General features: G+C 60.0%; 1 protein-coding gene across 1 annotated transcript in view; it reads left to right on the forward strand.

Moving 5' to 3' along the window:
- The first annotated feature begins 4,156 nt into the window (after positions 1-4,156).
- GRIP2 (glutamate receptor interacting protein 2) overlaps positions 4,157-12,805 on the forward strand; it is a 50,416-nt gene continuing 41,767 nt past the window's right edge. The window contains 1 exon segment of the mRNA XM_027776667.1: positions 4,157-4,224. Within this exon segment, the coding sequence (XP_027632468.1) occupies positions 4,185-4,224 (40 nt within the window). The 5' untranslated portion in view covers positions 4,157-4,184.

Raw genomic sequence — 12,805 nt, forward strand, 5'->3', positions numbered from 1 at the left:
AGAGAGACAGAGAGAGAGAGAGAGATGGAGGTGATTTGACTCCCCATTCTGGTGGCTGGAACTCTAGAGCTGAGTGTGGCCTGGCCTGTGCCCCTGGAGCTCCTGGCTGCACCTTCTTCTCCTTAGAAACCCACAGATCACGGGACCAGCGGTTAGTGTTACGGCTATGTCGCTGGACTCCATGTAGTCGACCGCGGTTCGAGTCCCAGACCCGGTGGCTTAAACTTGCTAAAGGAAGGGAGAACGTTGTGATGTCCTTGGTTCTTTGGGTCCAAATCTCTAAAATTAGAGACCTGTCCCTAGGCGCAAAATGAAACCGCACCCACGAATGAGGTAGGTAGAAGAGAAGGTTTAATAGGAAGGAGAGGAAAGTACGCCCAAAAGGCTCTTGGGAGGGCAGATGGCCAGGTGGCCCCTGCGCTTGATACTGGTTAATTGTGACTTTTATTACCAGAGGTGGTCCTGAGTATTTATCGGTGGGAAGTCTGTCTTCTGTCCTTCGACTTCTGTCCTTCGCATTCCCGCGTTTTCTCCTGGCTTGTGCACTTCTCTCACACATAAGGAATGAGGAATTCGATGACCTTATTGCCCATGCCCAGTGTGAGCCAGGTTGTTTAATTAGACTAATTAATTCATTGTCTTGGTGGGATTTAGGGCGTTGACCAAAATGCTGGTTGGGTCTTTTTTTTTTTTTTGGAGAGATTTTCTCTATAGGGCGCGTGCGCTCGCCAGACAGAGAGAGAGAGACATAGAGACAGAAAGCGAGAAATCACCCCCCAGGGAGGATGGTCACACCGCAATCCCTTCTCCTCCATTCTCCTCTCAGGATCTTGGGCACGCACGCACACGCGCCCGGCGTGAGTTTTAAGCCACCGGGTCCGGGACACGAACCGGGGTCAACTACGTGGGAGTCCAGCGACATAGCCATTACGCTAACTGCTAGTTCCCCTGGTTGGGTCTTTTTAATAAGAGAAAAATCTAAGACTCATCCCTGTGTGCTTCCCTCAGGCCCCAAGGAAGGAAGCTGGCAAATTACCTCGCCCGGGGGCTAGGGGAGCTTTTCGCTTTTCTCTTAGGGCTGCCTGCTCAGGGCTAACTAACTGCCTACCACAAACTCACACCGGGCACATGTGCATGGTGCCCAAGATCCCAGGAGGAGAAGGGATTGAGCGTGGCCATTCCCCCTGGGGGTGATTTCTCGCCTTCCGTCTCTCTGTCTCTCTGTCTCTGTCTGTCTGGTGAGCGCACGCACCCTATAGCAAAAACCTCTCTCTAAAAAAAAAGAACTAATTCCTCTTTATCCACCCGCCTAGACTGCTTTACAGTCCTGGACTCCCGTGAGACCCAGGACAGCGTCCTGAGACACGGTGGTGCCGGCCGGCTCAGGGCGCAGCGGTGACACCCCGCTCCAGCCACGCAGAACCCCACGGAAGGGTGTGGGTTTGGTTCTCCGTCATCTGTATGGGGGGGCATGGGTGTGACCCTGGCTGGCCGGGACGGGCTGGGCAGACCCCGTTAGGGTGCTTGCTCTTCACTCTCTTAAGCTCATGACAGAAATAAATTAAGCAGGGACCAGCAGATGGCATAAGGGTTATGTCACTGGACTCCCTTGTAGTCAACTGCTGTTCGAGTCCCAGACCTGGTGGCTTGAAATGCACACCAGGCGCGTGTGCGTGTGTGCCCCAGATCCCGAGAGGAAGATGGAGGAGAAGAGCCATCTCCTGGGGGGGGGGGAGTGATTTCTCTCTTTCTGTTTCTCTGTGTCTCTCTGTTTCTCTGTCTCTCTGTCTCTTTCTATTTCTCTGGCAAGCGCACAGGCCCTATTGCAAAAATCTCTCAAAAGTCAATAAATAAACACATAAATAAATAAAGTAAAAACAACCATTAATGGGGACTTCTCCGGTGTGCACCTGGCTCCCCCCTTCTCAGCTGGGTGACCTCAGGCAAATTGCTTAACCTCTCTGTGCTAAATCATTTATTTAAACCCCATCTTTTTCCAGAATGGACTAACAATGGCTTCTGAACATAGGCTCGGGTGAAAACAAATGAAAATGTGCCTAGCGGGGTGTCAGGGCCCAGGGCAGAGGGAAGACAGTGTGGCCCACCTGTCTCCTCTGTCCCCACCCCCCACTCCTGCTGCCCTCAGTCCCCCAACCACCTGGCACTGCGAATGCTCCGAGAAATGCCGCATAGAAGCTCTTCTGTAATCCCTGGCGTGACCTTTCCAGGATCTTCTGGTCCACAAAAGTAAATTCCAAAGAGCAGGGAAAGAAACGTGCCAAAGAGCAGGTATAGAGACAGGCCTGGGGCGGCTCTCCGTGCCTGTCTGCGCTGCTCGCTGCTTGTGTAAATGCACCTGCAGGGGGAGGGCAGAGCTTCCCGCCTCCTCCCCCAGGTACTGCAAGTGGGGCCAGCCAGGGAGGGCCACCCCGGAGTGGCCAGCTGAGGAATGGGGTCTTCATCAGGGCTTCTCCCACGCTGAGAGCCTGCACCCCCGCCTCCCGCAAATGCTCACTGGTTTGGGGTGCTCCCTTTTGGCCCCGACACTCACCACTCCTCCGTGGCTGACACCTTGACACCTCCCTGACCTGAGGCATGGCTGCTGGACCCCGCCTCTGGGGTGTAACTGACGTCACCCAGTGAGACAGGCCCCTGGCCACGGGGCGGGGGGGGGGACGTCTGGGGCTCAGGGATCCAGGGGCTCACTAGCCCCCACCCCACAGTCGGAGCCCGGTTGTGCCGAGGGGCTCCCCTCCCTGAGCTGGGCTGGCAGGAGGGGGCGAGGGCAGCCCAAGACAGCGGCCTTGATTCCCCCGAGGGGGCAGGAGGCAGCCCTCGGACCCTCACCACTGGGCAGCACTTCCCCTCTGGCTGCAGGATACACAGGACAGCTGCACCTTGCTTGTTCCAGGCTCTCCCCAGAGCCAGGACCCCAGGACCGCGTCCACCCGCCTCTCTGCCTCGTGCTCTGAAGTCGAACAGGTCCCTTTCCCCGTCCCATGTCACCGCACCGCACCCTTCCCCCAGTACCCGTGCGACCCCTGGCCTCCGCTGGCGTCAACGCGTGGCGTAGGATGGAGAACAGGCGCAGCGGGGACAGCGGGCCACCCCTTCTCATGGGCAGGAGGCGGAGGGCGGGGTGTCCTGGAGGCTCGGTGGGCGGCCCCGAGCTGGGGTGGAGATGTTCCAGAATGTACAGGGCTGTGGCCCCAGCCTGTGACAGCTGTCCCTGCCCATCCAGCTCAGAGCGGGCCGGTCCCCTACCCAGTGCACTTGGCTGTCCCCAAAAGCCAGCGGCCACGCCAGGGGCTGAGCTGCTGGAGTCCTCGTCCCTGAGCCCCCTTTCCCTGGTGAGCACAAGGGCTGGGTCTGGGTGGTCACTGCAGTGTCAGGGGGAAGGCTCCAGGGGGCTCCCCGAGCACTAGACATCTAACATGAGACCCCAGAAATGCCTTGGCCCTGCCATTTACGCAGAGGCTGTGCTCTGACTGCTTCGTCTGCTGCTTTAAGAAAAATTAGGTTGAGTCAGGACCAGCAGTTGGTGTAATGGCTATGTCACTGGATTCCCATGTAGTCGACCACGGTTCGCGTTCTGGACCCGGTGGCTTAAACTCACGCCGGGTTCATGTGCGTGTGTGCCCAAGATCCCGAGAGGAGAATGAAGGAGAAGGGACTGCGGCATGACCATTCCCCCAGGGAGTGATTTCTCACTTTCTGTCTTTCTGTCTCTCTCAACCCCCCCCCCAAAACAAAAAACTCTAAAAAAAAAAAAAAAAGGAAAAAAGAAAATAAAAATTAGGTTGAGCAAGTGGTGTACCCCCTTCCCAGATGGGAAAACTGAGGTCTGGGGAGTGGAATCATTTGCCAGGCTGCCAGGGCCAGTACAGGGCAGATGGGACACAGGGGCTTGGACCCTGGCCCCTGGCCCCTGGGGCGTTCCCAGGACTGCTATCTCTAAAGATCCCCTGTCCAGACTTGGGGTTGGGGGCGTTGGACTGTCCTGAGCCCGCCCTGGGGACAGTCGTGTCCCCTTTAAGCAGGAGGCCGCCCGCTGCAGTGGGTGGACCTGGTGCCCAGCCAGTGGGAGCCGTGAGCCTCCCTCTCGGCCCTCCCCGGGGAGCAGGAGGGAGGGGCCGAGCCGCGTGCTGGAGGAGTTGGTGGGCAGAGGGGAGACAATAGCGGACATGCTGTGCGGGCTCAGCCGGGAGCCCCCCGGAGAGGCGGGTAGGTCCGGGGACCTGCGGGCTGGCTGCTGGGGCCGGCCACTCTGCCCCCTCGGAAGCCCCAGTGAGAGGGCACAGGGGTGGCTGAGACCCGGGGGAGACTCCATCTCGGGACTTGGGGACAGTTCGGCTGCAGGCAGGTGGACAGCAGGCAGGTGGGAGGGCGGGCTGCCCCACAGGCTGGCCTGTCCTGCAGCGGGAAGCTGACCCGGCCATCCTGGGCTGTCCCCTACCTGCAGGGGAGCAGCCGTGGAGGTTTGGAGGGCAGGGCTGCAAGGGGAGGCTTCCACCCAGCCTCAGGGATGGCACGGGCTGTTAGGGGTGCGGGCTCCCTGGCCAGAAGTGTGGAGGCAGCTCCCGTGCTGGTGGCCGGAGGCTGGACCATGCAGCAGGAAAGCTCTGGCCAGGGGAAGGGGGAGGCCCGCAGCTCTGGCCTGTGAACCTCCAGGGCTCGGGGAGTGCGTGGTCAGGGCAGAGAGGGACAGCTGCCACATTCCTGGGTGGCACCAGCAAGGCCTGTGGGGCAGATGTGGCTGCTGTGTCCTCTCCAGTGGCAGCCTACGGCCCGGCCTCACTCCTGCACCGGAGACTTGTCAGGAACGGTTCCCTGGGGCCACTTCCCGTCTCTCTCTTCCCTCTCCCCACACTGGACCTGCCGTGTCTCCGAGCGCAGGGACTGTGGTCTCCGTGGACAGGGGGGCACATGTCCTCATGTCCCCCGCCATAACACAGAGGTCAGGTACTGTTATTCTCCCCATGTTGCATTTGGGGGGACGGAGGCAGAGCGCTGGTCAGTGACTTGGCCAAGGTTATACAACGAAAAGCAGAGCTGGGAGCTGACCCAGGGGCCCGCGTTATGGGCCCCCCACTGTGATGGCTGCACTGTGAATGAAGGCACTGCCTTCCTGGCCTTCCTGGCCTGGGCACAGTTGTCTTTTCAACTCGAGGCCCAGGCGTGTGGGGCTGCCTCTGCCTGCAGCGACGTCCTGGAGACCCCACCCGGGGTGCTTCCAGAAAGATGTCTTCCCCCTCCCGAGGGGCCTGTGACCACCGCTGCTCAGTCCCTGCATCACCCGCTGGGCCTTCGCCCCCAGTCTCGTCTTGGCCTCCCGATCTCTACCCCCATGCTGCCATGGGAGAGGGCTTACTGAAACCCACATCTCTAAACAGCCCTGAGCCCGGAAACACAATCCTTCCTGACTTCTTTTGTTTTTTTGGAGAGGTTTTTGCTATAGGGCACGTGCGCTTGCCAGAAAGTAGAGACATCACCCCCCAGGGGACAGCCATGCCGCAATCCCTTCTCCTCCATTCTCCTCTCGGGATCTTGGGCACGCACGCACACGCGCCCAGCGGGAGTTTAAGCCGCCGGGACGGGACGCGAACTGCAGTCACCTACGTGGGAGTCCAGCGACATAGCCATGACGCTAACTGCTGGTCCTGACCCTTCCTGACTTCTTGGGCATTTTCTGTCTGATGGCCTCCCTGCTCCCCACCATCACCTTACGCTCTCATCCTAGTAACCTTCCCAGGTTATGATCGTTATAATCATGCCTGCCTCGGCTGCCCTCAGTGCTGAGGCTCTTTAGAGAAGTCCAAAGATGGAGCTCAGGCGTGGTGGGATCCAGGTGCTCCGTGAACAGCATGAGGACTCTGGGTCTCTTCCTCTCTCCCTCTACCTCTCTGGGTGAGCTTCCTCTCCTGCCAGACTCTTTCCTCTCTTTGAGGTGTCCAGGGGGCCCCAGCATCTCGGTGGTTAAGGTCACCTAGATTGTCTTCCCTAAGGACAAAGAGCCTGCTTCAGTGTTCAGTGCATGCCCCAGGGCCGCCCAGGGTCACACGTCCAGCCTGCGTGGTCACGTGGCCTCCCCTGGCGCTGGGGGTGTGCGGGCGTCCTCTCTCACACCACCTCGCTCTGTGGAGAGAAGCCTGAGGCCCCGAGGGAGGCGGCCACCTCTGCTCCCGTGAGAGCGAGGGTGCCCGTCTCTGCTGGATGGACTCTGCAGACCCTGGGCGGGCCCCTTCTCAGCCCACAGCCCGGCATATGCGGTCTCCCTCCTGGGAGTAAGCCTGGCTTGGGTAGGAAGCCCCTCCCCGGTTTCACGCTCCTGCCTCAAGGAAGGGAGGCCGCCTCCGACTCGGGCCACAAAGTCCTCGTTGTTTGCAGAACCCCTAGGTCTGAGAGATCTTTGCCAGCAGCCAAGGCCTGGAAAGACCTGGGCTGGGTTAGAGTGCGCGCGTGCATGGGTAGAGGGGATCCCCTCTGTGCCCTGGGTTACCCACTCCCTCCGGGTCCGCTCCAGTGCCACCTTGGCGGGGCTGACAGCCTCCTGCTCCTCCCCCTCCTTCTCGGCAGGGGCTGTGGCCGGGAGGTGTGCTTTCTGTGGGCGGCTCCCCACCCCTCTGCTCCCCACCCTGGTCATCTGTAGAGGTGTGTGCTGAGCACCTCCTGACACCCCAGCGGGAAGGCGGATGGTAAATAAGATTGATAAGTGGTTTTTAAAGGCTTTTTGTTGTTGTTTCTGCCCTAGGGAGCGTACGCTGGCCAGAGAGAGACAGAGACAGTGAGAGGGAAAGTGGGAAATTGCCCCTGGGGGAGGGGTATGGCCACGCTGCAATCCCTTCTCCTCCATTCTCCTCCGGGGATTTTGGGCACGCACACACACGCGCCTGGCGTGAGTTTCAAGCGGCTGGCTCCTTGATAAGTGTTTTAGAAGGCGGTGGCTCTTAGTGGTCTCGAGTGCTGGGAGGGGACTGGGAGGGAGGCCACGGGATGTGGCAGTGCGGGCTGGGCCAGGGCAGCCGGCTGGCCCTCTGGACAGTTCCTGAAGGAGTGGGGGTGGGCCTTTGTGGCCCTGTGGGAGGAGCGTTCTGGGCAGACAGAGCAGCCAGTGCAAGGGCCCTGGGGTGGGCGCAAGCCCCGTGCGCCACGGCCCTGCACGCGGGGGTGCAGCCAGTGAAGGGAGCGCTGGGAGGTGAGGGCAGGAGGCCGGGCGGTCTAGTGGTGAGGACTTTGCTTTTACTCACCACGGGGTGGGCGGAGCCTCCTCCTCCCAGCTCCTCCGCCGCCTTTGGGAAGTTGAGTCATTTTGCTCCTTGGTACCGTTGCAGAGAGAGGCAGAAAGCCAAGCCCTGGGAGCCCACGGCCCTCCCGCAGGATGCCAGCACCCCGCAGAGGGGCCTGTTGGCCGAGTGTGGCCTCCCTCAGGCCTGTTGGGAGGGCCAGGGTGGGCGGGGACCCACGCACTGCCTGGAGGCGGTGGGAAGGGCTGGTGCCCCGCGAGATGTGCCTGCTGGTGCGGAGCCCTGGCCCAGGTATCTAGGGGTGCAGGTACCGCACCTCCCTGATGGGCAGACACACCTCCTTTGGGCCCTCGGCCCCCTGTCCGGTTGCAGAGAAAGCAGAGCCCAGGGTAAGACGCGTCTGCAGGAGTCAGAGAGCCCTGGGCTCCAGGCTGCTCTGCAGCTACCGCCCGAGTGACCTCGGACCCTCAGTCTCCCTCTGAGGTGCGGACAGGCAGCGGGCCTCCCTCCTGTGGTTCTTGGGAGAATGGCATGGAACACTTTATGAAGGGCTTAGAGCAGGCCTGGCCCGGGGAAGGCCCACACCCTGTGCTACCATTTTTTTCTGTTTTTTTAAATTTTTTTTGAGAGATTTTTGCTATAGGGAGCGTGCGCTCACCAGACAGACAGAGAGAGACATAGAGACAGAGAGTGAGAAATCACCCCCCGGGGGGATGGTCACGCCGCAATCCCTTCTCCTCCATTCTCCTCTCGGGATCTTGGGCACGCACGCACACGTGCTCGGCGTGCGTTTAAGCCACAGGGTCCGGGACTCGAACCGCGGTCGACTACATGAGAGTCCAGGGACATAGCCATTACGCCATCAGCTGGTCCCTATTTTTAAGGTTTTTCAATAAGGTCGAAGGCATGCACATATATGCGCCTGGCATGATTCTCAAGTCACCAGGTCCAGGATTTGAACCACTATTAGCCATGTGAGAGTTTAGCACCTTCACCACCACGCCACCCGCTGGTCCCCCTCGGTACTACTTGTTCACGTCCTTTGCATTTCACCGAGAGAGCCAGGCTCCTGACTTTTTAATCTATTGAGTCTTTCCTTGCCCTCCCTAAAGGCATGATCTGTGTGTGCTTCTCTCCCCCGGCTTCCCAGGGGGCTTGTCAGCGCCGCAGTGGGGACTGTCATGCTGTAGCCGGCCTGTAAGTGGCGCCATCGCACCGCCGCCCGCTCTGCCCTATTCCAGCGGCGATATCCAGGGGGCGCTGTTCCTGGGAGGAAGCTTCGTGTGGCTGGTGCTGCTGCCTAGACCTGAGGGTCCCCAGGGCGACACCCCCAGCCTGTTATGGGGTGCAGGACTCAGGAGGAGGCAGGGCCAGACCCTTAGGGAGCCAGCTGGCCTGAGTTTGAATCCTGGCTCTGCCGCTTAGGAGCTGTGTGGCCCTGAGCAGTCCCCTGACCCTCTCTGCGCCTGTTTCTTTAGCTCTAGCATGGCGTGATCTCGGCATCCGCTGCTTCGGATTGTCACAGGATAACGTGGTAATCGTGCGAAGGGTCAGAACGAGGCCCGAGTTCAGCTCCTGGCCGTCCTCTGACGTCACTCAACCCCTCTGTGCCTCAGTTTCCCCGTCCGAAAATGGGCGTCACCATCGCACCGTCTCACAAGTGGTGTGGGTCACGCTTGTGAAGTGCTTGACCGTACAGTAGGGGCTGTGGGCATGATTACTCCAGGGGCTCTTCCCAGAGGAGAAATCCGAGGCTGGAGGGGAGTGTCCTGTACCAGGTCCCCGTAGCCAAGTGGCAGCGCAGTTCGGGTTGGAACCCGCAGCGGCCGACTGCAAGGTGCACCCTCCCTCCCGTGGTCCAGTCATGCCCTCCATGGTGAGGCCACCAGGGGGACTGGACTGTCACTGGGTGGCATGCTGGCCAGGAGCCGTGCTCTGGGCATTGCCAGGGGGTCCCACTGCTGGGTAGCAAAGGGTGACCAAGGTGGCCGGGGGCGCCCCTTCTCCTTGGCTGGGTTGACGGATGGCCCTGCAGGTGACTAGCTGTCCGGACTGGTCTCTGTTCGTGTCCCAAGCTGAGCTTCGATGCTCCCTCCTGAAGGCCCACCCACAGAACAGACTCCAGTGGTAGGCTCAGTTTACAGCCCCGCCCAGCCCCCCCTTTCTTGCCACCCCCTTAGGCGGGTCCCTGGCAAAGTCTGCCTGGCAAGGGGCAGACTTCCTTTCCCTTTGTCAAAGCTCAAGTCAAAGCTCAATAGCTCCCGGGAGCCCCAGAGAGAGAGAGATAATGAAAGCAAATTAGCAATGATTTCAAGAGAAATCAAATAAAAAAGAAGCCCACCCACCCGCCCGGCCACAGCCCCAGCCACAGCGTGGGGCCAGGAACCAGGTGTACCGGTGTGCTCTCAGCAGGCTCCCCCTCCCACGTGCAGTGTGCCGAGTCTGCATTTGCTGGCGGTAGGCTGGCATCGCTGCGGAAATGCATTGCCTCTTAGTGCATTCTTACAGGACGGATTGACTGAAGGCGAAAGCTCATAATTGCCCATGGCTGGAAGAAGGAGATGGGAAAAAAAAATGTGGATAAAAATATCTCTGTTTTTTTATGCACGTTTCCAGCTGAAAATTGGTGGGAAAGATGTTTTTGAAAAGCCTTCATCTCTAAGCATATAATTACCAGGTCCCAGAACAAAAGCAAAAAGTCTAGGAGAAAGCATGTTCTCCAAGGGACTGGGCTGGGGGCCTGAACCCCCCCAGGGGGTATCCTATAAATAAAGCAAATCCCCTTGACTTAGCAAGCCCAGGCCAGCTGGAGCCCACGTGGGGGCAGACACCCCCACTTTATGGATGGATGGAGAGAGACGTGGATCACACAGCTCCTTGTCATCCCAGCGGGGCTTCCATTCAATGCTGCTGCCCCCCAAGAATGTTCGTGGCAGCGGGGTGCCAGGTCCCCTCCTTGCAGGCACCAGCAAACCCTATAGCTTTCTGGTGGCACCTTTTGGAATACTGCGGGGGGGTGGGGTGGGTCTGGGGTATCCAGATCCAAAGTAACCTCTTGACCTCCAAGAAAGGTCATGCACCCCAAAAGGATGGGCCTTCCCCAGAGAAGAGCTCCTGGGTCCTGGCTGGTTGCACCCGGTCTCTGCCTGCGCGTGGCGGTGTGACTCTTGGTGAAGGGCGCACAGTCTGTGAAACAGGGCCACTCCCGGCTGGAGCCCCAGGCCTGCAGAAGGGCCAGAGCGGGGGCCGCTCAGTGTCGGCCTGGCAGACCCACGGCCTTGACTGAAGCCTGTACAGTGCCCTGGAGCAAAACCCCCACATTGGGATGAAGAGGGAGGAGAGGCGGGACCACACACCCAGAGTTCGGGGAGACCCGTGTGCCCCAGTCCAGATTTCTGCCTGGTGGTTTCCAGTGTCAGGGCTTGCAAGTCTGTCTTCCACCCACTCTGTGCTGACTCCCCCTTTCTTTCGGATTTGCTGGTCTGGGCTGGGTGAGTTGGCCCTTACTCCCTCACGCCTCCTTCCCTCCACCCGCATAGACATGCCAGCCAGCTTCCCTCTAGTCCTCCCGGGACAGCGGAGGAGAGAGGATTTCCAGAGGCAGTATCGCATTTGCATGGGATAAGTTAGATTTTAATTCCAGAATTGCACTCATGACGTTGGCTGTCACACAGTTGACAGAACCCAGTCTTTTTAATTTTATTAGCTCAAAAACATCTTGTTGAATGGAAATGAAGTGCGTATTAGGAACTGTAATGGGAGGCAGTATACTTAATGGAGTGTCACCGAATCCGCCTGAGCCTGGGGGCGGGAGTGGGGGGGGCAGCACAACCCTCAGAGGCTCTGGAAGTGATTCTGAGCTAAACTGCGGTTTGACTGGCTTACCAGCCCCCAAGCACGGGGCCTGGAGGGACTGGGGAGCTGGGATGCCTTCCCAGGGGTGGACCTGCCAGCAGGCGGTGGAGGCTTTCAAGCTTAGATCCACCCAAGCTGAGCTACAGCCCTGCCCTCTGCTGATCCAGGCTGAGCCCCGCACCTACCTTGCTGAGCCCCGCCCTGATCCAGGCTGAGCTCTGCCCTGATCCACCCTGAGCCGGGTTCCTGCCCCTTGTGACTCCCAGCCCTGAGTCAGGCCTGGCCCCGGACCCTGCCCCTTCCTGAGCCAGCCCCTGGTCCAGGCACAGCCCCACCCCTGCCCCTTGCAGAGCCCTGCCCTGATCCAGGCAGAACCCCACCTCTGCCCCTTCCCGCCCTTCCCTATCCAGGCTGAGCCCCGCCTGCGGTCCACCCTGAGCCCAGCCCCAGCCCCTTGCGGATCTCAGCCCTAATTCTGGCTGAGTCCCTCCCCTGATCCAGACTGAACTCCACCCTCGACCCTTGCTAAGCTCCGCCCTGATTCGGGCAGGACCAGATTCTGATCAAGCTGGAGAGGTGGTTCTGGGTAGTGGTGACATTGCTGCCCAGGGGACATTTAGTATAGAGGCAGTTTGGGTCGCTAAGGCGGGGTCTGGGAGCTTGAGGCCCGCTCTGCTGCAGCTTCCCGCAGTGCCAAGAGCACCTACCATCACAACTACCCTGCCGCGAGGTCCACCAGCTGAGCTTGACAAGCCTGCCGCCCTGCTCCCAGCTGACCCGGCCCACCCCTGCCAAACCTAGTCTCATCCCTCCCTCATGGGCGAGACCCAGTGGGGTGAGGTAATGGGTAAGTGGCCTCTGCCTCCTGCCGGGGCTGATTCTTCTCCTGCCCTGCTCTGTTAGAGGCCTCTGAGGAGCCAGGAGGTGGGCCACTGGGGTGAGCCCTGAACCATGGCCCCCACACTTGCAGGGGACGACCTTCCCACCACTGGGGAGTGGCTGAGCCGGAGTCTGCCCCGCGCAGGCCTGGCTGAGCCTCGGTCATGTTCTCTGGGCACTGGGCTCAGCTGGAGCCTCAAGAGGGGTGTAGGGTGTACCTGGGACCTGGGGGGGCGGGGTGCATCTGGGTGACACGGGAGAGCCTCCCGCCTGCGGCTTGTCGGGTCTCACTAGCGTGGAGCCCAGTGCTACTGCGAGGGGGAAGGTGGGAACTGGGCTGGCCAGGGGCGCCTGGAGCACAGTGGGGAGTGGGCAGAGGGCTGGGGTCTGTCCTGGCTCTGGTAGAGCTGGTTTGGCTCAGACCTTCCTCCCCGAGCCTCAGTTTCCCCACCTGTCAAGTGGGTGTGATGGTCTCTGTGATGAGTGGGGTGGCGTGCAGCATGCTTGCACAACATGTGTGCTCCCCAGTGTGCACGGGAAGGCGTGCTGCAGGGGCTGGGACTGCAGTGCTAGCTCAGAGTGAGTGCCCGTGTACCCTCCGGCTTCTGACTTCTTTTTTTTGAAAGGTTTTTGCTACAGGGCGCATGCGCTTGCCGGGAAGACAGAGACAGAGAGACAGAGATCGAGAAATCACCCCCCAGGGGGGATGGTCACGCCGCAATCCCTTCTCCATTCTCCTCTTGGGATTTGGGCACGCATGCACACGCGCCCCGCGTGAGTTTAAGCCACCGGGTCCAGGACTTGTAACCGCAGTGGACTACATGGGA

Source organism: Tupaia chinensis, unplaced genomic scaffold (assembly GCF_000334495.1).
Source record: "Tupaia chinensis unplaced genomic scaffold, TupChi_1.0 Scaffold000704_1, whole genome shotgun sequence".
NCBI lineage: Eukaryota > Metazoa > Chordata > Mammalia > Scandentia > Tupaiidae > Tupaia > Tupaia belangeri.